Source organism: Leucopleurus acutus (assembly GCF_964270905.1).
Source record: "Leucopleurus acutus genome assembly, chromosome: 6".
Taxonomy (NCBI): domain Eukaryota; kingdom Metazoa; phylum Chordata; class Mammalia; order Artiodactyla; family Delphinidae; genus Leucopleurus; species Leucopleurus acutus.
In genome coordinates, this window is record NC_139149.1 from 45,803,437 (window position 1) to 45,830,078 (window position 26,642).

Genomic DNA, 26,642 nt, shown 5'->3' on the forward strand with positions numbered 1-26,642 from the left:
TTTCCAGCACCACTTATTGAAGAGACTCTTTTCTCCATTGTATATTCTTGCCTCCTTTGTCACTGATTAGTTGACCACATGTGTGTGGGTTTATCTCTGGGCTTTCTATCCTGTTCCATTGATCTATATTTCTGTTTTTGTGCCAGTACCATATTGTCTTGATTACTGAAGCTTTGTAGTATAGTCTAAAGTCAGGGAGTCTGATTCCTCCAGCACCATTTTTTTTCCCTCAAGATTGCTTTGGCTATTCGGGGTCTTTTGTGTCTCCATATAAATTTTAAGATTTTTTGTTCTAGTTCTGTAAAAAGTGCCATTGGTAGTTTGATAGGGATTGCATTGAATCTGTAGATTGCTTTGGGTAGTATAGTCATTTTCACAATATTGATTCTTCCAATCCAGGAACATGGTATATCTCTCCATCTGTTTGTGTCATCTTTGATTTCTTTCATCAGTGTCTTACAGTTTTCTGAGTACAGGTCTTTTACCTACTTAGGTAGGTTTATTTCTAGGTATTTTATTCTTTTTGTTGCAAAGGTGAATGGGATTGTTTCCTAATTTCTCTGTCTGATCTTTTGTTGTTAATGCATAGGAATGCAAGAAATTTCTTGCATTAATTTTGTATCCTGCAACTTTACAAAATTCATCGATTAGCTCTAGTAGTTTACTGGTGGCATATTGAGGATTATCTATGTACAGTATCATGTCATCTGCAAACAGTGACAGTTTTACTTCTTCTTTTCCAATTTGTATTCCTGTTATTTCTGTTTCTTCTCTGATTGCCATGGCTAGAACTTCCAAAACTATGTTGAATAATAGTGGCAAGAGTGGACATCCTTGTCTTGTTCCTGATCTTAGAGGAAATGGTTTCCGTTTTTCAACATTGAGAATGATGTTTGCTGTGGGTTTGTCATATATGACCTTTATTATGCTGAGGTAGGTTCCCTCTATGCCCACTTTCTGGAGAGTTTTTATCATAAATGGGTGTTGAATGTTGTCAAAAGCTTTTTCTGCATCTACTGATATGATCATATGGTTTTTATTCTTCAATTTGTTAATATGGTGTATCACATTGATTGATTTTTTGTATATTGAAGAATCCTTGCATCCCTGGGATAAATTCCACTTGATCATGATGTATGATCCTTTTAATGTGTTGTTGGATTCTGTTTGCTAGCATTTTGTTGAGGATTTTTGCATCTATATTCATCAGTGATATTGGTCTGTAACTTTCTTTTTTTGTAGTATCTTTGTCTGGTTTTGGAATCAGGGTGATGGTGGCCTCGTAGAGTGAGTTTGGGAGTGTTCCTTCTTCTGCAATTTCTTGGAAGAGTCTGAGAAAGATGGGTGTTAGCTCTTTTCTAAATGTTTGATAGAATTCACCTGTGAAGTCATCTGGTCCTGGACTTTTGTTTGTTGGAAGATTTTTCATCACAGTTTCAATTTGATTACTTGTGATTGGTTTGTTCATATTTTCTGTTTCTTCCTGGTTCAGTCTTTGAATGTTACACCTTTCTAAGTATTTGTCCATTTCTGTCCATGCCATTTTATTGGCATAGAGTTGCTTGTAGTAGTCTCTTATGATGCTTTGTATTTCTGCGGTGTCCATCCTAACTTCTCCCTTTTCATTGCTAACTTTATTGATTTAAGTCATCTCCCTATTTTTCTTGATGAGTCTAGCTAAAGGTTTATCAATTTTGTTTATCTTCTCAAAGAACCAGCGTTTAGTTTTATTGATCTTTGCTATTGTTTTCTTTGTTTCTATTTATTTCTGCTTTGACCTTTATGATTTCTTTCCCTCTGCTAACTTTGGGTTTTATTTTTTTCTTTCTCTAGTTCTTTCAGGTGTAAGGTTAGATTATTTATTTGTGATTTTTCTTGGCTCTTGAGGTCGGATTGTATTGCTATAAACTTCCCTCTTAGGGCTGCTTTTACTGCACCCCATAGGTTTTGGGCTGTCGTGTTTTCATTGTCACTTGTCTCTAGGTATTTTTTGATTTCCTCTTTGATTTCTTCAGTGATCTCTTGGTTATTTAGTAATGTATTGTTTAGCTTCCTTGTGTTTGTGTTTTTTGCATTTCTTTCCCTGTAATTTATTTCTAATCTCATAATGTTGTGGTCGGAAAAGATGCTTGATATTATTTCAGTTTTCTTAAATTTCCCGAGGCTTGATTTGTGACCCAAGATGTGATCTATCATGGAGAATGTTACCAGTGCACTTGAGAAGATAGTGTAATCTGCTGTTTTCAGATGAAATGTCCTAGAAATATCAATTAAATCTATCTGGTCTATTGTGTCATTTAAATCTGTGTTGCCTTATTAATTTTGTGTCTGGATGATATATCGATTGGTATAAGTGAGGTGTTAAAGTCCCGCAGTATTACTGTGTTACTGAATCTTGGACATACAACTAATACCGGTTTGATTGATAGCCTCTAGGAGACTTACAATGCATTTGGAAGTCAGAACATGTTCCATGGCAACCAAAAATGGGAAACCCAGAGGTTCAAAGTTTCCATAGTTTAATATTCTTGATGGTGAGAAGAAGGGAACTCAGGTGAAAATATCGTGGCCATGGCTGTAATAGTTTTCTAGATTTGTTAATGAAGAATTAGTGTCAGCCATCACCTAACTGCCAAGATGCCCCTGGTGCTTTTCTGCACACAAAGTCTTTGTGCCCAAGAGTAGAATACTGAAGACTACATTTGACTCTCTCGTGTTATATTAAGAATGAAATAGACACCCATTCTAAACTTAGCTCCAGCTACTACAGATTCCAGCATGGAGGACCTTTCTGGAGTGTTATTAGAACATATTGTAACCACCAGGAGCGGCCAAATCCTCTAACCTGTGTTGACCCTTATCCTGTGACATTGATTCTACTCTTCCAATGCTGAGGAAGACTAGAGTTGCAGTCATGATCTATATACTGAATGTGTATCCATTATATACTCCAAATTGTTAGGTGTAGATGTAACCCACATCTCTACCCTTGTGCCTTTCAGAGCTCAACAGAATTATCAACAAATGAACAAGGACACATGAGAGTAATGAGATGGATTTACTCTTTCATTTAGTATAGTGGAAAAGGACTAAATACATGGTAGCCAAATTTATATTTCCTCAAAATCAAGTCAATCTTGAAAAGAGCTCTTTTTCAAAACTCACTGTGAAGAGCCCAGTGGGGAACTGAGAAATGGCACTGCCCTGACACATCAGTACACCACGCCACCCCCACCTTCTGCTCTTGACAATGAGGGCTGAACTCAGTTTAACTGACAGGGAGATGTCTCTCTTTCATCGTCACAGATGGAGCCATCTATCAGCATGTCATGTGGGCATCGGTTAGAGCTGACTTACGTTTTCCTCAGCTATGGCAAAGTCATAATGATTATGTAAATTTACCTGAGGGCTGTTAACTTGTAATGAAGGAAGTAAATATGTCCTGTGTGTGTTATCATTCTGCAAGATGTATAATGACTTTCCCTTTTCTCTTCACAGCATGGCATGGGCATCCCCTCCATTTCTATTATGCTTCATGAACTCATTAAATTACTGTACCATGCCCGGTGCTGTGACGTTACCATTATCAGAATTGGTACATCAGGGGGAATAGGTGAGATGGATTGATTTATATACTATTAAATCCAAGTGGTTGTTCCATACAGGGTAAGCTATTGGTGTGGTAACACACCAACGTACTCAGAGCCCAGAAGAAACCCAGATGGGCTAAAAAGTGTCAGGGGGCTGGGCTTGAGGCAATTGAGAAATTTAAATTTAAAGAAAATTTTAAAAATTTAAGGAAATGCATGTGTATATAACCTTTCTCTTTTTCCCTGCATGGAAACCTGGAGTGAGACATCCCATAGCCCACTGCCCAGATGGACTTAGGTGTTCTTAAGGGGAGGAGTGGAAACTTGCTAGGAAATATGTTTTGAGGATAAGAGTAAGTTTTGAGGGTTCAAATAGATTTTGAAGCTTAGGAATTTTATAAGTGCTTTCAAGAAAAAGAAATAAATCACTAAGATTTGCCTTGTTTATCAGCTAAGTAAGCAGACATCAATAGCTCTTAGGAAAACATTGCTTTTAGCTCATGTCAGTGACTACCCTTTTCTTGGCTGGGTCTTTTCCTCACCAACACAGCAGAAGAGATCAGGCCAGGCTTTTAGGGAAGAGTTGGGTGATGCTTCCTAAGGTTTTCTCAGAGCCTCCTCTCCTCCCTTCTTCCTTGGCTGGTCAGGCAGCTAGTCAGGAGCCTTGTTTATACATCTACCCTGGGCTGAGGTAAAGTTCAGTGGAGACCTTCTTTTTCAACCTCTTCTTCAGGAGCAGATCTTGTGAGGGGATGATTCTACTATGTCACCAAATGCAAATACACACAGGGCATTGTAACTGGAAATGTTTGGTTGACAGAGTGACAGGACTGAATGGGAATTATAAAAAAAAAAAAAGACTGAGATTTTGGTCTTAGAATTACACAGGTGGCTAAGTCATGCTTCACTAGAAACAAACATGTTCAAAAATATCATGCCCTTTCCACAGCTGTGGTACAGGAATAAAGTCCAGCCAAGGCCCTCACAGATGGATTAAAGAAGGACATCTATGGATGTCCATCCAGAAAGAGAAGGAGAATGTTAGCAATCATTATTAGATCAGGCATCCTTCTGGACTGTTGTTTATCCAATATTATGCCAAATAAGCAATAGTAGGGAATGATGCATTTGGGGATGAAAGGGATAACACTGTTATTAAGATTGCTCATAATTCTTGAGTTGTGGGATACAAGGATCTGTCTGCATAGCCCATGCAGTGTACCACCCTGACTGCTGTGGTTGCCCCTTGATATTAACAAGTGTCCAGCGTGGGCAAAGCAACCTGCTGACCATCCAGCTCATGGTCATGGATTCTAGCTCTTTTGTTTGATGGTAACATGATACATATAGCCCATGTAGCACAATGAAGGTCTATGAATTGTGTAAATTAAAGCAATGTGCTGTTGTGGATTATCCATCATTTTGAAGTTCTGTTCTCATTAAGAACTCTTAGCTTATCAATAAGATGTGTTTGTTTTGTCTTAAAAACTTTGATTTGGAGATGAAGGAGGTGTAGCTTGTTGGGTTTTTTGTTTTTGTTTTTGTTTTGCTGATGTTACCACTCTTTAGATGAGCCAACAAAACTTCATGATGATGAGGTACTCAAATAAACAGTGCCTTGGCCTTTAAGAGACTTTAACTGGGATATAAATGCTCTAATACATCTAAATATTAGGATGTCATGTGAATAACTTCATTTTTGATTTCCACATTTTCAACTTCCTTCTCAGTCACTTTCCTGTTTTTAGGACACTGTGAATAATTCAAGAAGATACTTGTTTGATTTCTTTAAAAAGTATCTGACTCACCGAGGCTCTATCATTAGAGCCTACCTTGGGGCTCTAGCTGGATCTTCTAAATTAACCCCATGTTGATCCACATTGGAATTTATTAAGAACCCAGAAGGATACGGCTATGCCCTATGGTAGGGGTTGGTAAATTTTTTCTATACAAGGTCAGACAGTAAATATTTTAGGTTTTGCAGGCCATATGGTTTCTGTTGCAACTTCTCAACTCTTGCCATTAGAGTGTGGAAGCAATCATAGAAAATATGCAAATGAATGAATGTGGCTGTGTTCCAATAAAGCTCTATTTACAAAGATGGGCTGGATCTGGCCCATGGATTGTAGTTTGCAGATCTCTGTCTATGGCATCTCTATGGAAACATTCACTCATTCAACAAATTTTTATTGAATACCTATAATGTGATAGGCACAATGCTACTGGGGAGACAACAGTGGACAGACACTGCTCTTGCCTTCATAGAGCCTATGTTTTATCAGGGCAATAGACAAACAAATGAGTAATTACAAAAAATATGATGAATATTAGGACAGAGAGAGAGTCTAGGGCCCTATCAATATATATCCCCTCATCCAGGCTCTAAACAGGAATCAGAATGGGTCAAAAACTAGGTCAAAAGCTGGACCTGGGAAAATTGAATGTAATATATCTGTGTTGCCTTTTAATTTTTTCCCCCTCTGTGGATTCAGATCTTTTGAAGGAAGTGACTTAAGCTGACACCAGAAGAATGAGTTGAAGTTGGTCTGATGAAAGTGTGTGTGGGAGGATGAGGGAACACACCAGGCCAGGAGAATAACAGTTGGCAGAAAGTGGTTTCTCAAGTCTCTGAGACTTGAGTTCCTGAGTCCCAGGAGCAAGCCAGACTTTGTAGCAATGGAAGGTCAGCCAAGAGGCCTAATTTACATGGGATGGGAGAGGGGAGGAGGGAATGGATGTAATGAGAATCAAAAGGAAGAGAGGACAGAGACACAAAGAAATTATAGTAATCAAGGAGTTGCAGAGAAGATTAAATATCAAGTAGTCACATCACTTTATGAAAACTACTTTCTGGCAGGCTCATTTAGTTTATTCCTGACCTACTTTATTCAAATTTGAACCTGAAGGCCAGTACTAATTTGCATGTCCAAGAGTCATGTTTGTCTTGAAATTTAAACCCAATCACATTGTAAATGTGAATCTGGAAAGAAAGCAAATGTAAATGCCTGTTCGGAATGTTATTATTTAATTGCATTTGGAAAAGAAAATAATTTTAAAGATGAAAATGGGGAGAATCATTAGCAACTAGCATTAATTAATGTTGGCAGAAGAGATTACATACTATGTGTCAAAAGTAAACCTAAGTGACATTCTTCTGTAACCACCTATTTATTCCCATACTGCAGGGATTGCACCAGGGTCTGTTGTAATAACAGATAGAGCCGTAGACTCCTTTTTTAAGCCCCGGTTTGAACAGGTAATCTTGGACAATGTTGTCACCAGAAGTACTGAACTTGACAAAGAACTGGCTGAGGAACTATTCAACTGTAGCAAAGAAATTCCTGACTTCCCAACCCTCATTGGACATACGATGTGTACCTATGATTTTTATGAAGGTGAGAAGAATTTATAAACTGTGAAAGCAGCAGAAAATTGCCAGCAATACTTTGTTATTCAAACCCACAATTTATATTAAAAACTCCACTTTAGAAATTCATAATTGGGGATTAAAAAAGGAACTGAAACAGCCTTTTCAACTTACTAAAGCATAGGAACGTAAGGACATAATAAGTGGTGGAGACACACACATAATGAATTTATTTTGAGAGTAGGTTTAATCCTCCTAGAACAAATTGGATACTCAAATGCAATTTGTGATGTTGGCAAAATCTTATCTCTGTTGATGCCTTTAATTTAAATCAGAAAAGGGGGATATGCTTCTATGTTTCTTCCATTTTGAGGTACAGTCACCTGTACCTTGGAAGGGATCTGGTACCCAGGAAAGAGTGGGAACCAGGAAATGGGAAGAGATATTTGGGGGAGGAAATCCCAAAGGGATGGGGTAGTCTCACAGCAGTTCTTTTTTCTCTTGGCCATGAGTAAAATGTCCCCAAATCAAGTTTAGGAACAAAATTGATGGTGACTCCCAAGTAGCAGCTCTTGCCACAAGCGGGGAGGGGCCAGGAGAAAACGCCCTCCAGGACAGACCTTGCTCATTCCACAAGAAAGAATCTAACCAGGGTTGGTACCATTCCTTGGAGGGCATTCTAGAAATCTTACAGTGTAGCTGCATTTGAGTATGTTCATCAAACTACATATTACCCCATTTTTAATTATTTTTCTTTTCTTTTCCCTTTGGATCAAACTTAGACTATTATATTGAATTCTACAGTTATATATGGAGATATATTATCTATAAACATTACTTCAGGTTAGTAAAGGTGTTGTCACCACATATGTGTTATAAAATAGGGGCCACTTTGGGTGTGATAGGGTTGAGACTTTGTCTCAGGCCACTGGCCCCTTCTTGGGGAGGGTCACTGACGGGTTTAAGCCAGAACTTGCAAATGGTACCCATTGGAGTCAATGTTTTCTTTGGGCTGCACAGTATTTTTTAGAATATGAATTATTTTGCCAACATTTATAATTTCTGGAGATTTCATATGAAAATCCAGATTTTTGGCTTCTTGAAATAACATAACATTAAAAATATAAAATAATTTATTCATGGCAGCCCTGGCAAGCCTCGGCCTACATCTGGGGCTACATTCACTGAAGGTGAGGTGAGGCTGCTCCCTTCCAACAGGCAGACCTCGTTGACATTACCTGCTTAACTTGTGGGACATCTGAGTCTGAATCCGCTAAAATAGCACTGCATTAGAGGTGTTGGCAGGCAGCCTAAGAAGGAGGGCACAAGCAGAAGCAGACAGCAAGGATGGAAATAGCATGAAAGATAAAGGAAAGGGAAAAAAGAGGGGCTTCCCTGGTTGCGCAGTGGTTGAGAGTCCGCCTGCCAATGCAGGGGGCACGGGTTCGTGCCCCGGTCCGGGAAGATCCCACATGCCACGGAGTGGCTGGGCCCGTGAGCCATGGCTGCTAAGCCTGCGCATCCGGGGCCTGTGCTCCGCAACGGGAGAGGCCACAACAGTGAGAGGCCCACGTACCGCAAAAAAATAAAAAAGAGGATTTTGCAATATAGATGGTGACAGAGTCTACTGGCCTCCCTACTTCAAGAGGACGCCCTTGGGGGTGGGATGCGGTGAAGCCTGTTCCCAGCGCAGCCACGGTAGAGGAGGAGTAACAGCATCAGGCTTTTCTCCACCTCCTTCTGGCCCCACTGGTTGGTACAGATGGAATTCAAGTGCTAAGTAAACACCGGGAGCAGCCTAGAAGGGAAAATGTGATCGCAAAAGAATGGCGTGCAGCCTGAGGTGTGTGGCAGGGAAAAGGTGGACAAATCGACCATCTGTGTATGGTTCCCATGGTCATGATGCACAGATGGAGCTGCAATGTCCAAACCACCACCCTGATCCTCAAGTAGCTTAGGATCATCACTGGGGCTTGGAGCCTTTTCTTCTTCCCCAGCACCTGTCCCTGGGCCAGCTGCCAGTCGTAGGTGCAACCTGAGATTTTCCTCAAAGGGCAGATCTTCCAGAGACCCTCCAGGTCCTGCTGTCTCTGGGCACAGTGCTGGCTGCTGCAGCCATTCAATGATCACTTGCCCCAGAGCTGGGGGAGCTCAGTGCCATGGAGATTCCTGTGTGAGACTCTTGAGCTGCGCACAGCCTTGCCCCAGGTCCTTTGATAGGATGATTCAGATGGCCAGATTTATCCTACCTGGGGTGCAGGCCCATGAGTTAGAGTCAGCCACAGAGCACTTGGGCTGACAGCAAGCCTCTTAATGATGCCACAGCCACCGTGGGACATCAAGTCGCTAAACATTCTCCATTCTCTTTCAGGCCAGGGTCGACTAGATGGAGCGCTGTGCTCCTTTTCCAGAGAAAAGGGGTTAGATTACTTGAAAAGAGCATATAATGCCGGCATCAGGAATATCGAAATGGAATCTACGGTGTTTGCGGCCATGTGTAGACTTTGTGGTCTAAAAGGTAAGACTTTCATGAATGCCTAAGGGTCAAATTCTCCTCTTTCATGAAGTTATTTTCACTCTCCAGGAGAAGAAAAAGGAATCCAGCTATATATTACTTTGGGTTGAATGCACGGTTATCTCATAATATCTTGTGAGTGGGCAGGACATTATTTGTTATGCAAATGAGGAAACCAAGCCTCAAGGGTCAAAAGTTAAGTTGCCCAAGGTCACCAGCTAGTGGGTTACATAGCCAAGACTTGATAGATTGTTCTGCTTTCTTCATCCTGGTAGTGGAAGCTGTTTTCTACTACAACTGAATTTACTGAGACATGACACAAATAAAATATTCCTAGAATAGTCCATCAAAGGACAAAACATCAGTGGAGTAGTGTGTTTTTAGAGTTAATTTACATGCATTTTTGCTTTTCCCAACTTTTTTATTTTGAAAAAAAAAATCAATAATACAGAAAAATTGAAAGAATACTGTGTATGTGTGTGTATATATATATATATATATACATACATATATATACACATATGTACACAAACACACCTATTTGCTTTTTTCTCCTGAATCATTGTATATAAATTATAAATATTATGTCACTTAACTCTTGTAACTTAGCATCATTTCCTAAGAATAAGGATGTCCTCCTAATGACCACAATACAATTATCAAACCAAAAAAAAAATACTTAAGAAAAGTAAAAATCATTTCATAACATCATTTAACATCCATTCCATTTTTAAATTTTCTGATTTTCCTAAAAATATCTTTAAAGATTATTTTAATCTAATATTGAATTAACTTTATACACTGTATTGCTTAGTTATTGTATCTCTATACTTTTACATCTAGAATAGTTTCCCTACTTTTCTTTTTTCCCCAGGACAGAGGAATTTTTGAAAAGTTCAGGCAGTTATCTTGTAGAACATCCATGTTCTAGATTTGTCTGTACTCATCATCGTGGGATTTCACTTTATTTCCTGTAAAGCAGAGGTAAAGTCTAGTGGCTTGATTAGATTCAGCTATGTGGTAAGAACACTTCATAGTAATGTAAACTTTCCATCGCACCACATCAGGAAAAGGTAATGTGAAGATATTCCACTGTTAGTAATTTCAAGTTGGATCACTTGGCTCAAGGGGTAACTGCCCATCTCCCTCCTCTGAAAAATTAATGTTTTCTCTCTGAAAGTAGCAAGTAACTTCTGGGATGATAATCTGGCACTGTGTGAACGAATATCCTGTAACCCAATCATCTTTTCCCAGTGATTTTAGCATGGAATACAAATGATGATTTTCTAATTCCATCATTCCTCCTACGTTTGTTAGCTAGCATTCTTTTAAGAAGAGCCTTTCTTTCTCACGCTCTTCTCTCTCTTTTTTCTTTTTGGTGGCAGGGAGTCGTTATTGTTTGGTGGATTTTGTTCAAAGCAGTGTGTTATAAGCAGTTTCTGTCATTATTCTTTTTGATACTCAAATTATCCCAAATGTGGCCAGGAAGAGCCCCTTCTAGTGCACTCTTTTGTCCCTCTGACATAATTCTCTTAACTCTTGAGAATTTTCTTGCTTTCAGGCACAACGGGATTCTTAGGTACCACTTACACTTTCCTTGCCTCAGGTCTGGGATCAGCCATTTCTCCAAGAATCTCTGCTTCCTTTGGGTGGAGAGTGGCATTAAGAAACCAAATATGTGTGTGGCATGCATTTTTATTTTTGGTGAAATTATTCCAATAGAACCACTAATCTCTGACCAACACCAAGAAAACCTACTGAAGTAAAACATAACTTTCACAAGGACTAATCAATATAACTATTCTTTGTGATTTTAAATTATTTTCATAGTCATCCTCTAGATTAAAAAATCTACAAACAATAAATGCTGGAGAGGGTGTGGAGAAAAGGGAACCCTCTTGCACTGTTGGTGGGAATGTAAATTGATACAGCCACTATGGAGAACAGAATGGAGGTTCCTTAAAAAACTACAAATAGAACTACCATATGACCCAGCAATCCCACTACTGGGCATATACCCTGAGAAAACCATAATTCAAAAAGAGTCATGTACCAAAATGTTCATTGCAGCTCTATTTACAATAGCCAGGAGACGGAAGCAACTTAAGTGTCCATTATCAGATGAATGGATAAAGAAGATGTGACACATATATACAATGGAATATTACTCGGCCATAAAAAGAAATGAAATTGAGTTATTTGTAGTGAGGTGGATGGACCTAGAGTCTGTCATACAGAGTGAAGTAAGTCAGAAAGAGAAAGACAAATACCGTATGCTAACACATATATATGGAATCTAAGAAAAAAAAATGTCATGAAGAACCTAGGGGTAAGACGGGAATAAAGACACAGACCTATTAGAGAATGGACTTGAGGATATGGGGAGGGGGAAGGGTAAGCTGTGACAAAGTGAGAGAGTGGCATGGACATATATACACTACCAAACGTAAAATAGATAGCTAGTGGGAAGCAGCCGCATAGCACAGGGAGATCAGCTCGGTGCTTTGTGACCACCTAGAGGGGTGGGATACGGAGGGTGGGAGGGAGGGAGACTCAAGAGGGAAGAGATATGGGAACATATGTATATGTATAACTGATTCACTTTGTTATAAAGCAGAAACTAACACACCATTGTAAAGCAATTATACTCCAATAAAGATGTTAAAAAAAATTCAAGTTTTATGGATGGAAGAGGTAAACCTGAAAAGTTAATTAAATATTCTTTATTAAATTGGCTATGAAAGCCTCAGACCTAAAGCAAAATAGCACCATCTAAAATATTATTTTTGAGTGGGAAGCAGTCCCCAAATATGAACAATGATGTCTAAGAAAATGTTGGAGCAACTTTTTTTAGAATTCAGTTTTTTTTTTTTCAGAAAAGAGCCCATAAAATATGTCACCTATCAAACGTGTTTTATAGTGTACCTACTGAGTGCATAGCACAATACAAGATGCTTGATTTTTAAATCAAATCTTTGGCTGATAAGATTTGTCTCAATTATTATCTTCCTAAAGAAAGAAGGACTTCTGTGCATCAACCAGTGGCCTGAGCACTCAAGCAGTAGGGACACAGCAGAGGATGACAAAGACAGAATCTCTGCCCTTGCGGAGTCTAGGGGGGAGACAAACAACAACAGAGAGCAATCTATAATAATATGGTAATATGTTAGATGCTGAGGAGCATGATGGTGAGAAATAAGGCAGGGAAAGGGCACAGGGACAGCGAAGGCAGGGAGGGAAACCATACATTAAAATAGAGAAGGGTACACAGAGAAGGTGCCATTTAGGAAAATGCCACGTGGGTGTCTGGGCAAAAGGAGTTCAGGAAATGCAAATCTAAGGTTACCAGGCAGGAGCATTCAGAGTGTGACGGAGAAACAGGGAGACCAGTGTGACTGGAGGGGAGTGACAGCAGTGGAGAGGGTAGGAGATGGAAGGAGTATGGACTGTGTGGTCCCTATGAGAACTGTGACTTTCACTCTGAGGGATATGAGAAGTCATTGCTTTGAATAGAGAGGTGAGGGGATCTGGCTTGCGTTTGAACAGGAGCACACTGGCTGCTGATCTGGGAAGATCCTACTGGGGTTAAGGGCAGAAGCAGGGAGAGAAGTAAGAGGGCTGATATAGTAGTCTAGGGAGAGATGATAGACCAGTACAACAACAGTGGAGGAGGTGAGAAGTAGTCATATGCTAGATACATCTTGAAGGCAAATCCAACAGGATTTGTTGACAATTTGATGGGAATTTGGAGCGAAATGCTAGTGAAAAAGGATTTCCAGGTTTTTGGCCTGAACAGCTGGAAGGATGGAGTTATCACAGTTGGGATAGAAAAAATTGGGTGAGGATTTGGCGGTACTGTAGTAGACATCAAATGGAGGCTAAGTGAGCAGGTGGATTTATGAATCTGGAGTTTAGGTGAGAAATTTGGACTGGGGAAATAAAATTGGAAGTTGACAGCATATAGATGACATTTAAAGCCATGTAACAAATGAGATGACAAAGTGCCTGAGTGTAGAAACAGATGAAAAAGTCAGGGAGGTGAGGGAGATCCAGCAGAAACTAAGGAAGAGTCGTCAGTGCAATTGGCAGTATACCTGGAGAGTCTAGTGTCCCAGCCCCAAAGAAATCTTCAAAGAAGTAAAGAATTACAGCCGAATAATGCCTTATTTGATCACAAGTGGAACTTTAATTCTAATACTTGTCCTTATTGTCAATCAATTTTAATATACAAAACTACAAACAAAATGTATGCGGTAACATTTTAGACAGGAGTTATAGGTCACAAGAAGAGATTAATTGTAGAACCACTACTCTCATCTCAGAATGAACGTACACACCAATCCTTGTAACATATGAGTAAAGGATGCAAGTGCATCCTTGTCCTCTTTAGAAGGCCATCATTAATACCTCCTTTCAGGGAAACAATAGCATCTGCTTTTCTCTCCACAAGTTAGTGGGAGTGGGAGCCCCAGCGGCGGGCAGCTTGCCCTTTCCTGAGCAGCAGCCTAACCAGCACATGACCTGCAGGAACACCTGGATTCAGATAGTTCTGCTCCAGGAAACGTTTCCTCACATTTCTTTCTTATGGAAACAGCAAGCGGTCACTTGAGTCATGGCTCCACCTGATATGCAGATGGAGGAAAATTTGGTAACCACTTTAGTCAAACATAAAATGCCACGTCACGAACTGCTGCCCTGATGTAAGTTTAGTGATGAGCATCAGTTCTTTCTTAAGAGGCAGCCAAAGAGTTCTAGGCTTGTGAACCCTGGACCCTAGTCTTTCTCTCTTTGAGGGTGTTGCCAAAGCTTCGGCGACGTTATTCTGTTATGAGGGATTTTTTTGTCCTTGCCACGAATCCTTGAGACCTTGCTTTCTCTGCCAGCTGCAGGTACCTTCCTGGACTCTGTCCTGTCTAGCTTGCCCCATACTGCGCTTTCCTTTTTCTGCTGCTATTGGAGCTGTTGGTAGCTGATTTCAGCCTGCCAATAGCTCTCTTCCAGGCCACTGCTGCAGCCTTTCCATTGAGCAGACCCTTTCTGGGCTGCCAACATGCACACTAAAGGTTGTATCTGTAACTCTGTAATTCTGTAGTTCTTGGGAGTATTTCTGTCCAAATTTCTTCATGGTGACAGGGACTCTTTATCTACCTCAGACACCACCGTTTCCAAAGGTGCACTCCTGGTACAGGAAGATCAACACCTGGAAGATCAACCACCAAGGAAACAGACCAAAACCCCATGCATATGATGTTACCATGTTCCTATCTTTCATCCCCACTTCATTATATCCTTCCGCAAAAGCAGTGAAGCTTGGAAAAGCTCTGTATGGGGTAGAAAAGCTTGCTTTGGGGAAGGGCTGAGAGAGACTTCACAAGCAGCTGTTTTAACATACTTATTAGGGAGGTTATATACCAATGCTAAGCGACACTGGAAAATGTGTTTCATCTGGCACCGAAAGCTCAGGGCTCCCAGGCCTAGGGCCCCTCCCCCTCAATCCCTCTCCCACTGTCAGCAATGGCCCTTTCCACCCAGTCTCTCCAGACAGCCTTCTCTAATGGTCTTTTGATGTCCCTTTAATACTACCAGATGACTGGATAACCAATCTGACTTCATAGTAAGGCAATGATGGCTAATAAATAACAACTTTTTATTTAAACAAGAGTCTTCTAGAGGCTCACTGTCCTAACTCAGAGGAGTCAGTCATTGACTTTGGACCGGTGCAAAAACAGATCTTTCTGCATTCACCTGGGACCACATGGATTACCACTTCTTATCTTTATGATTAATATAAGATCTCACCTTAAGTCTCACTTCATCAGAGAAGTTTTGCATGACTACCTAAACTAAACTTACCCACATTCATTCTACTTACTCACTCATTCACTCATTCCACTTCATTTCTCTGCATCACATTTACCACTATATCAGACTACATTTCTGTTTTCTTTATATATTAACTTACATATTATTTTACATGTATTAATGCATAGAGGTATGTATTTAGCATCTTTCTCCATTACAGTATAAGTAGCATGAGCACAGGGATCTTGTTTGTCATTTTTTTTGCTATATCTCTAGCACTTAGAATAATATCTGCCATATGGGCATTCAATAAATATTTACTAAATGAATGAACAAATGAGTGAACAGAATGACCACTCAACCCCTACTGACCGTGGAAGACAGCTATAACAAATTCAACTGGTTCCCTCATTACCCAGCTACATTTATGGCTTGGAATTTTCTAAAGGACTTCGGAGTGCCACATGATTGTCCAACTAGGAAGAGGCAAAGCCTTAAAGTTAAGCCTCCCTTTGCTGTAAGTTTCATATAATACTTCTGCTATAGCTGTAGCCCTTGGATCTCCTGATATTTGATAGGTGGACAAACTGCTTGAAATGGGGCCACGGACACCCCTAAGTCACTACTGTTATCCTGATCTCATTATCCTGAAAAATAATAGTGGGAATCCATTGTTGCTTTAAGAAGGACTTGGGTGAGGGAAGTAGTGGCCGTCACAAAATTATTCTACCTTGAAAGGCTGAACCTTCAGAACAAGGTAAATCCACTGTACAATGCTGTATGAATGCATTCATCTGTGGTTTTATAATATGCATATATCTGTCCCTCTCTTAAAGCAAAATCTACTTTAATTAAACCCCTAACATTCTGATTAAAGATGTTAATCCTTTTGCACTGTGAACTTGTGATAAGTACGTTCAATTTTTATCCATCTTTAAAAGACAGTGCCTGCTGCCTTTTGACACAAGCTTGCTTGCATGACAATATATGAAACATAATATTTATCCAAGATTAGTTTCACTTAAATCTTTGTCTTTAGTTGTTGGCAGCACTCACAGTGGATTTTCTTTAAGGGTAATGGAAGAATTCAGTGTTATTTCTTTTGACAGATACTGGGAACTTTGGGAATGTATTCAGTCTTCATAATATTACAGCTCAGTGAAAGGGAGCAGAATCTGGCTTTAATTCCATTTTATATCCTTCTGCTGGTCCCAGAAATGAAGGCTATTGGGCTCTGGGAACTGCAGGATGATCACTGATAAAGTAAAGAAGATATTACAACAAGGATTAAAGATTATACTCAGTCTGGAACTGGACTGTTTCTTAACTCAAAAATGAGGAAAATTGGGGTTTTGAAATATTATTACACAAAGGCAAAAGGCAACCCATTGCAGCTCTTCACCCTCACAGTATCTCCTGAGAGATACTGTGGCTCAGAGAGGTTAAATAACTTTCCCAAGTTCTCACAGTAAATAAGAAGTAGCTGGACTGGAATTGGAACCGAGCTCTGTCTGACTCGAGGTCCCTTTGCACCATGCCCTGCTGAGTCTTCCCAGCAGCCTCCCATGGATGCACAAGGTTCAGATCTCTATTCAGAGGAACCAAAAAAACAAACATACAAAAAACCCTGCAGGTTTTTCTATTTTAAAAGTTAGCTGTGCTACTTTAGAAAGAAAGCAAACCCCCTAAGGGCTAACCACATACCAAGATGGTTAGTGTTGGAATCAAATAAAGCATTACATTGATACTTATTCAGTAGTATGCACACTTATTATTTTACCAAGAAAATAAGTCAGTGTGTCTGGGAAATCAAGCATAAATGGTAAGTAATTCATTTATTACGCTTATAAAGACAGGATTTTAAAAAATTGTTTCTTCTTGCTTTGCTGGTTTTTACATATTTTAAATCAAGGTCTGTGTCTAGAGTTTTGTTTGATTCATTTTAATTCTACTCTCCTGTCCTCTATCCTACTCCTGCCTTCCTGTACCAACACACTCACATGTTAGAGAATGATTTGGGGCCACAGATTCAACTTTTTTTGTGTTGGCATTACCTGTGACCTGCCTCTTCCCACCTGTGACCTCAGTGGGGCTCCCTGGGTTCTCCCTGTTGGAGCCTCTGCCCCTAGCAAAGCAGGCACATCCTCTGCCCATCCTGACACATCTCTGGTTGGAGGTCCAGCACCCAGCAGAAGCGCAAGTCCCCAAGTTTGCAGCTGGACCTCCTGGAGATGACAGCATGGTCCTCATACCAAGATAATGTGAGGCACAGAAGCTGAGCAAGACCTTTGAGGTCCAACCTGCTCCTTTCTCAGAGAATGAAATAAGGCCCAGAGAGTAAAAAGTGACCTGTCTAAGGAAACACAGCCAGATCAAAACGAAGATGGACTAGCCCTGTTATCTCCTGCCTCCTCACCCCCTTTCCTGGCACTATTCCATAGGTATAAAAGAGTATCATATTTATCTATCAGCAGATTACTTATACTTTCTCCTTTTTCTAAAAGGCATTAGCAGCAGCTTTCAATAAAAGATGAATGTATAAATAATTTAAGCAAAGGTAAAGAGAATAAGAGGCATGTATTTAAGGGAGTGGATGGGGAGTTCTCAATATCAAAGAGCTACCTGGTAGGGCAATACTAAATCTAAATACTTAGATTTAGTTCTGAGTTTCCTAGAGGCCAAGTTGAAAATGGAAACACTTTGAGTTACACAGCTCTCATTATCTTATAAAGAAAGCATTTAAGGTTTGTCATAAAAACATTATCCAAATGTTAAACTTAAGTGAAATTATCAGCTATATTACATCGACAGTGTCTTTAGTAACACTTTTATAAAAGATATGGGACAATTTTTGATAGAGTTAATGCTAAATCTTGGTTCTCTGAACCTAAAGTACTAGGGTGCAGGTATGAACATTTGCTTTAATTTGATTTAATTCAGGATAGAGTTTAAAGTCTTTAACGCAATAGCTATCAAATATCAATGTGCAAATAATTTAACTGAGTTTCTTGTTTTAAGTACAGATTAACAGCCCTTTCTTATTCCTCACTCCTTTTTCTATATGTCTGTGATAAAGCCTAAAAATCTGCATTATTAACAAGCTCTAGTTCTGACGCAAGTGGCCAGTGGAGCACATTTTCAGAAATGCCAGTCTAGACGAACAACTTGTTCCTATGCTCCTTAGCTTTGATCAGATCCTTTGAATATAAATTTTCTCCACTTGGTTTTTGATTAGCAGTCAACAGCCTGAGATAGACGTCTCAGAGGAGACAGAGGAAGTGCAAAGGTTCTGGGTTGTTGAGGTTTCTGTGTTTTATATACCAGGCACCTGAGGAATAAAGATGGGGTCTGCCTAAAAAGCTCAAACCTTGAGAAGTGAAGGGCTCCCTGTAAAGGGCCGGAGAGAGGTGGGAGAGGGGCAGTCCTAAGGGCCAGGCTGGACACTCCAAAGCCAACCTTTGCTGCTTTGCCATTTTCTGAGACCCAGCCCTGTTTGGTTCTGCTGTGCACAGGGAGTTTCTGCCTCACATTGCTGCCTTTGCCTACAATTCATGGGAAAACCTTCCTGGAACTCCATTCTGAATCACAGAGGTGATCCAAAAATACATCCCCTAAAGCAGGGATCCATGGGGGACCACAGATTTCTAATAATTTCTAATAATTCAGGGTGGGCTTCAGGAGCCCTGAAACCCTTGAAATTATATACAATATTTTGTGTGTATGTGTATTTTTGTGAAAAGAGGTTGCAGTTAACAACTTTCATCAGATTTGCAAAGGGACCAAAAACAATCAAAGAGTTAGAATCACTGGGAGTTCCTGGTGTGGCCGAGGGTACATTGAGCTTCACGTTAACACTGGTGTGTTCCCATCTCATTGCAGCCTGAGGTCAGTTAGCTGACAACCTCCTTGGTGACAGCTAGGTCACTGAATGCCTCTCTGCAGGAGGCATACTCCCTGCCCAACCTGAGGATTATGGTAGCAAAGCTGTCAGGCTTAACTTTGACAAATTGTTTTGGGTAAATTAGTCCCCTTTAATTGCTTGTGGAAATAGTAATTTTAGACGACAAGATTATTACAGGCTGCTTGTTAATGGGTCCTCTAGCATCAAGAAAACACCACTGAGATCGCGACGACCTGTTCTTGTCCCTCTTTGGCCTCACCCTTGAAATAGCCGGAGAAGACGTTAAGTCAAGTCAGCTCCCGCTCCTTGACAAGTACAGAGCACGTGTTTCCTTTTATCCTTCTGCCAAGTGAAGGATTAGAGAAGGACTTTCATCTTTTCCCTGCTACCACCAGCTCATGTCAGCCATCACAGACTTGCTGATCATTAACTTGAAAAGCCGAGGAAGTTTCTAGCTCTTCCATTTACTTGTTTACCTGTTGGGCCAACTTGCTTTACAACTGAATGAGTTTTGAATAAACAGGGTACTAGGTGATGAAAATACTTGACTCAGCTCAAGTTGGATATTTTCAATTGCTTTTCAGTTCACTGAACAGGAGGGTCAGTTTGACTGATCTATCTGCCTTATGGTTTGCCATGTGCAGAGGAGGAGGGATGGGAGGTAGAGTGTCTTCTCAGCAGTTTATGAAGCTGGGAATTGACTGGTTATTTACTAGCTGTGTCCTACTGGGCCATTTTACCTCCCTAAGCCCTCATTTCATCATTTGTCCAAAGGGTATAAAACTAAGAGCTAGCTCATGGCACAGCTACGAGGTCTAAATGGTATCATAAATACCCAGCATATAGCAAGAGCTAAACCAAACAAAAAAGAAAGCATCTATTATGATTACAGTCCATTTCGCCTTCTCAAATCCAGAAGTCTGAGATAGTGCAGAAGTCAAAGAAATAAATATCACACTCAAACCCAACTTTATCTTCATGACCTCAAAGCTTGTGACTGTAGCTACATCTAATCCCAGATCCACTGAAATCCTTTTTAAAATGATGCAGATGAACATAGAGATTGTGACACTGCTATCAATTCAAAGTGGTTGTCACTGATTTCAATGCGTATAACCACATTCCTTGAAATCAAAGATTTCATGTGAAACTGATGATAAAGAATTTGCAGGGGACCCAATGTCTCTTTCTTGTTCTTGCTGGAACAAACCAAAGACGCCGCTTTTATGGTGTGTTTTCAAAAATGAGAATTTCATTTTTTTTAAAAGAAAGATGTTTGCTCTTTCCCCCTAGTTTTGTAACTATCACAAGATTTTGTCCTCATTCTTTAGAAACTAAATGCTAATAAATGTGCTCCTTCATGGAGCTGATTCTTAAGCATATCATTTATGCATATCATTTCATTTAAGCATATCATTTCATTTTTTTTTCTCAGATTTCAAAAGAGTCAGTACTCGCCTTTATTGCTATTTCCCAAGGTTCGTGGCCATATCTCTTCTCTATTTACTTCCCTCTCCAGTAGGCAAACTCAAACACTGCACCAAGGAGTAAAATGTCATCTCAGGAAAAAAATGGCTAGCTCTCTAGTTATATCCTGAAGAAAAGTCTGCTTGACGTAGAGAATGGACTTGAGGACACGGGGAGGGGGAAGGGTAAGCTGGGATGAAGTGAGTGTGTGGCATGGACATATATACACTACCAAACGTAAAATAGATAGCTAGTGGGAAGCAGCCGCATAGCACAGGGAGATCAGCTCGGTGCTTTGTGACCACCTAGAGGGGTGGAATAGGGAGGATGGGAGGGAGACGCAGAGGGAGGGGATATGGGGATATATGTATGTGTATAGCTGATTCACTTTGTTATAAAGCAGAAACTAACACACCATTGTAAAGCAGTTATACTCCAATAAAGATGTTTAAAAAAAGAAAAAAGAAAAAGAAAAGCCTGCTCTAAGAATTGGAAATAGGATAGTGTATCTTGGATGGCAAAGATCCCTCCTTGTTCTTATCTTGAACACAAATCTTTTCTAAGCCTTAATGTAGCCAATTATAGGGGAAAGGAGAAGGGAGAGTGCTGAAAATTATTTCAATTAACTTATTTAGGTGGAGTGTTTGGTGGAAGTCCACAGAAATATGAATTATAATTCATATGGAAGTCTGGAAGGTTCAGTAGATTGCATTTATGTAAAAGGAAAACAACACAAAGTACATGCGCTAGGGACACGGGGGTGTCTGGTTAATGTTTCTATGCAAAAGATAAACCCATTTGTTTGGTAATGGTCTTATTTGCTCTTCTAGCTGCTGTGGTCTGTGTGACACTTCTCAACAGACTTGAATGCGACCAGATCAACTCTCCCCATGATGTTCTGGTGGAGTACCAGAAACGGCCTCAGCTCCTAATCTCCAGATTCATCAAACAGCGGCTTGGACTTCGTGACCAGACATCATAGCTGGGCAGCCCAATCCTTCCCTGCAAGTTTGTAGTTTCAGTCATAATGTTGAAGTCATATATTATTTGTGGCATTTTTATATAGTTCTCATCTACATGCTAAAATCATAATTGAATGATTTTATACAACCCTTTCTCTTAAAAAAAGAATCTATTGTAAAAGAGTTTAATAACTTACATTAAATTAAATTCAAATTTCATTTTAGAATGAGTTAGCTAAGTCAGTCTAATAATTAAAACTGTAAAACTCCTGTACTGTGACATTTGGAGTTTCATATGCAGCATTAATTAGGTTCACATCAAAATAGATCAACCACTTGTGGATACAGTTACCCGTCACTCTGTTTCTGAAACTAATCCAGAAATTCATGTTAGAACGTTGTCAGGCACTTCTAGATGTTGGACAAGTGACAGAAATTGATCATGCATATTCAAAATATTTACAGAAAAAAAGTGTCAGTGTAATGTAGGTCTATATGAAAAAGCTACACTTAGGGAAATGTGACCATACTTCTTTTTTTTCCCCTGCAGGATTTCAGTGCACCACGTAATAGGGTTAGAGGCTTAGGTTTGCCCATGTTTGTGATTTTATCACAAAAAGTAACAACTCTAGATCACACATTGATTTTCAAATGAAAACCCTTGGAAATGCAAAGAAAGATCTTCATTTTTCTTCAGAAATCACAAATGATTAAATCACCTTCTAGCAATTTTTTTTTCTTTTAAGAAAATGCATTTTGAAGAGGCTGTACTTTTTTTTTTTTTTTTTTTGCGGTTTGTGGGCCTCTCACTGTTGTGGCCTCTCCCGTTGTGGAGCACAGGCTCCAGATGAGCAGGCTCAGCGGCCATGGCTCACGGGCCCAGCCGCTCCGCGGCATGTGGGATCTTCCCGGACCGGGGCACGAACCCGTGTCCCCTGCATCGGCAGGCGGACTCTCAACCACTGCACCCCCAGGGAAGCCCGAGGCTGTATTTTTAAAATTTCATTTCAATATTAACTTCATAGGCTGAGGAATTAATAACAAGTGAATTTAGACCTGCGTTTAAGATGTTAAAGTCATCCTTTCGTGTGACTTTGAAGCAGGTCTTGCCTGCACCCAACCTGTACCCCTATTCAGTTTGACCCTCTGGCAGGCATGGTGTCACTTAGGGAATACACCTTGCTCTGTATGAGTTGATGCCTCCTGGGGGGTTCTTCTAAGGCTGATACACTTAAGAGTTGGGAAGCATGGATGGCGGAAGGGTGGAGGAGAGCTTACAATCTTGAATAGCATGTAACATTGTGTACATATATTTATAATGTTGTGGCTCAAATAAAATTTAATTCCAACCATGAGAGAGACCTCTTTTGTCTCTTTGTAATCAAAGACAATAAACAATCTCCTGAGAGGAGCATCAGTTTGGGAACTTTTTTGGCAATAGATATGCTTGGAGTGCAATTTTTAAAGTATCCCAGTAATTCACCATCAAATACCAGCATCAGAACTAAAAGTAAGGTAGAATAACATTGAGGTCATTAGTGTGGTTTTCACTGTGTTTCATATATATTTTTAGACCAGGTGGAAACTACTTCAGACTGTTCTCCGTAAGCCTTCAATATGAACTTTTATTTACCTGTTCCTGGAAAATCTTATTTTCCTTTTTTTTTTTTTTTTTTGTGGTACGCGGGCCTCTCACTGTTGTGGCCTCTCCCGTTGCGGAGCACAGGCTCCGGACGTGCAGGCTCAGCGGCCATGGCTCACGGGCCCAGCCGCTCCGCGGTATGTGGGATCCTCCCGGACCAGGGCACGAACCCGTGTCCCCTGCATCGGCAGGCGGACTCTCAACCACTGCGCCACCAGGGAAGCCCTTATTTTCCTTTTTATTGAGAGAAGAAGAGAGGTTATGAGAGAGAGAAGAAAGAAATAATCGCAGTCAGTCCTCCCCTCAGCTCCTGTGGAAGGGTGTGTGTATGCGCACGCACCTGCCAGCAACCTGGGACACCTCTTTGACAAATCTGCCTTCCTCATTCCCACATCCAACCAATTGCCAAGTCCTATGAGTTGATTCTCCTAGATAGCTCTCCAACCTGTCCACCAGTGGACAGCCCTCCTGCTCCTCAAGCCAGCTTCCTCCCAGCCCCACCCACAGCCTCCCACAACGCCCTCTGCAGCCTCCTTAAATTACTCATCACCGCTTGCAATTATGTCATGATTTGTGTCTCTATAGAATTAATGTGCCTAGGCTATAAGGCTCATGAGGACAAAGACTGCATTTGTTTTATTTACTGCTGTACCCCAAGCACCCAAACAGTGCCTGTCTCATTCTAGGTGCTCAGTAAATGTTTGTTAAATGAAGAATGAATCCGCTTCATACATTTCCTTCATAAACTCTCACTAAAATGCCTCTAGTCTTTACGAGACTTATCCTTTCCTTATTCAGTCCCTTGTCATCTCAGCTCTCCTTGGCTGTCCCTCCCAGGACATCTCATTTTACGGGGTGGAAAGTCCTCTGTACCATCAGTGTAGAGTTGTGGTGATGTCTAGAACTTCTTGCTTTCTGCTATAGCACATGTCTTTCCCCTCTGTCAAAACCATACCCTAGATTCACCTCCTTCAGGAAGGTCTCCAAGTTTAATTCCCCCTCAGTTCATCACATCTAGTTCCCTTAGAACTAGGGTTGCACTAGGAAGATATCAATGTGTCCTCGTTTGTAGGCTATGTGAGAACACTTGTTCTTTCTCATGAACTTGGATAATGGCTGCCCAGCCTGTCTTCATTTGGGAGGCTCATGCCTCCCTTCGACTGCCCTCCTTCTACCCTTCGACTGCCATGGAGTGCTGTCAGATGCAGGCATTCAGTCACTACTCACCTGTTCCTGCACTAAGTCTGGGAGCCAGCTCTTCACCTCACCTCTAACCCCACCTTCTCCACTCATTCAGTCTCGCCCTCCTAGAAATCTATTCAAGAAACAGACAGGCTTGCAAAAACTCTTCTGGTGATTTCTGTGTATGGGTGTTGCATGTATTTTTGGTGTGTTTTTTCTTTGTTCATTCATTCATTATAAATCCATATCTCTCCCTCTTCCCCAAAAGAATCAGAGACAGTTTACAAGGATAAATAAAAGCACATCAAGATAGTACAAATTAGACCTAAGTGGGAAAGAAAAAGGAAAAGGGAAGGGAATGGGCATCATTGGCACAAAGCCTGAAGCTAATACCAAGATGCATCGCATACAGTCTATGCACCGGCCAACAGGAGGCGCTGAATTGGCTCTGGGCTGCCTAGCAGCTGCTTCATAAAGAGAAAAATTTTACAGCATCTCTAAGACAAAATGTGAACTAATCATCAGAAGAAGAACAACTAGCCGTGATTCCAAGAGGCCAGAGTGTAGTGTAGTGTAGTGGTGAGTGTGGGGTGTGGGGTGGGGGAGGGGTGTGTGTGTCAGTGCCTTTACTCCAGGTGGCTCTCAACACTGCTGCACGTTAGGGTCAGCAGGGAAGCCTTCAAAAACCACCATTTGGGGCCCCATCTCAGACCAGCTAAATGAGAATCTCTGGAAGTGGGACTGGGAAACCCTATTAAAAAAATTTCCCCTGGTGATGTGCAGCCTGGGTCAAAAGGCACTGATTTAAAAGAATGAAGAGTCTGGGAATCTGGCAGGCACTCCTCCAGCTGAACTTCTAGAAGTCTTTCAATGGTGCCTCCACGGGACTAGTTATATAAAGGTCAAGCTCTTTTACTTGACTCTTACTCCTCAACAAGAACAGTATCTTTTTTCTCTAACTGAGGTATAGTTGACAGCTAAAATGTATACATTTTCAAGTGTACAATATGATGACTTGATAATATATACACATTGTGGAATGATTACCACAATCAAGTTAATTAACACATCCATCACCTCACATAGTTACCTTTCATGCAATAGCCAAGCTATGGAAACAACATAAGTGTCTGTTGACTGATGAATGGATAAAGAAAATGTGTTATATATATGTGTGCGTTATATATGTGTATGTATGTGTGTGTGTATATATATATATATATATATATATACACATACACACAATGCATTGTATCTATTTATAGATAGATAGATACACACAATGGAATATTATTTATCCATAAAAAAAAGGAAATCCTGCCATTTGTGACAACATGGATGAAACTGGAGGGCATTATACCAAGTAAAATAAACCAGACAAAGACAAATACTGTATGGTATTACTTACATGTGGAATCCAAAAAAAAAGTCAGATTCATAGAAACAGAGAGTAGAATGGTGGTTACCAAGGGCTGGGCGCAGGGAATGGGGAGATGTTGGTCTAAGTGGTCAAACGGTACAAATTTCTAGTTATAAGATGATAAGTTTTGAGGATCTGATGTACAGTACGGTGACTATAGTTTAACTCTGTGCTGTACACTTGAAATTTGCTAAGAGTAGATTTTTAGCATTCTCACCAAAAAGAGGAACAATATCTTAACCATTTTATATCTCCAGCAACGTGCACAGTGCCTGACACAGTAAAAGTGAATTAATTATACATATTAATATATTTATATATATTGTTATGGATTAAATTTTTGTGTTCCCCTCACCAAATTCTTATGTTGAAGATCTAACCCTCAGTGCTGCTATATTTGGAGATAGGGGTCTATAAGGAATTAGGTTAAATGAGGTCACATGATGGGGCCCTGATCTGATAGAATTAGTGTCCTTATCAGAAGGGACACCGGAGAGCTCACTCTCTTTCTCTCTCTGTACACATGTACTGAGAAAAGTCCATGTGAGGATGCAGTGAGAAGGTTGCCATCTGCAAACCAGGAAGAGAGCTCTCAACCGATATGGAATCAGCTGGAATCTTGGTCTGGGACCTGTAGCTTCCAGAACTGTGAGAAAATAAATTTCTGTTGTTTAAGCCACTCAGTCATTGTTATTTTGTTATGGTACCCACAGCTAAGACATATATCATATATATGAATTACACACGTGTGTGTGTACATATATAAACAAAACACAAAAAACAAACAAAACCAC

General features: G+C 40.3%; 1 protein-coding gene across 4 annotated transcripts in view; it reads left to right on the forward strand.

The window, feature by feature from the left end:
- The window catches only part of UPP2 (uridine phosphorylase 2), a 44,107-nt gene extending 21,154 nt beyond the window's left edge, over nt 1-22,953 (forward strand). The window contains exons 4-8 of one of the 4 annotated variants that reach the window (XR_014326275.1): nt 3,499-3,613; nt 6,776-6,985; nt 9,329-9,475; nt 10,347-10,492; nt 21,473-21,582. Coding sequence is in view for 3 of the 4 variants with exons in the window: in XM_082840908.1 (XP_082697034.1) it covers nt 3,499-3,613; nt 6,776-6,985; nt 9,329-9,475; nt 21,473-21,624 (624 nt within the window). In the remaining variant the exon portion in view is untranslated. Of the gene's footprint in view, nt 1-3,498; nt 3,614-6,775; nt 6,986-9,328; nt 9,476-10,346; nt 10,493-14,625; nt 20,591-20,610; nt 20,654-21,472 lie in introns of those variants that run through there. The other 3 variants (XM_082840910.1, XM_082840908.1, XM_082840909.1) reach the window with 3 other exon arrangements.
- Nucleotides 22,954-26,642: the final 3,689 nt, after the last annotated feature.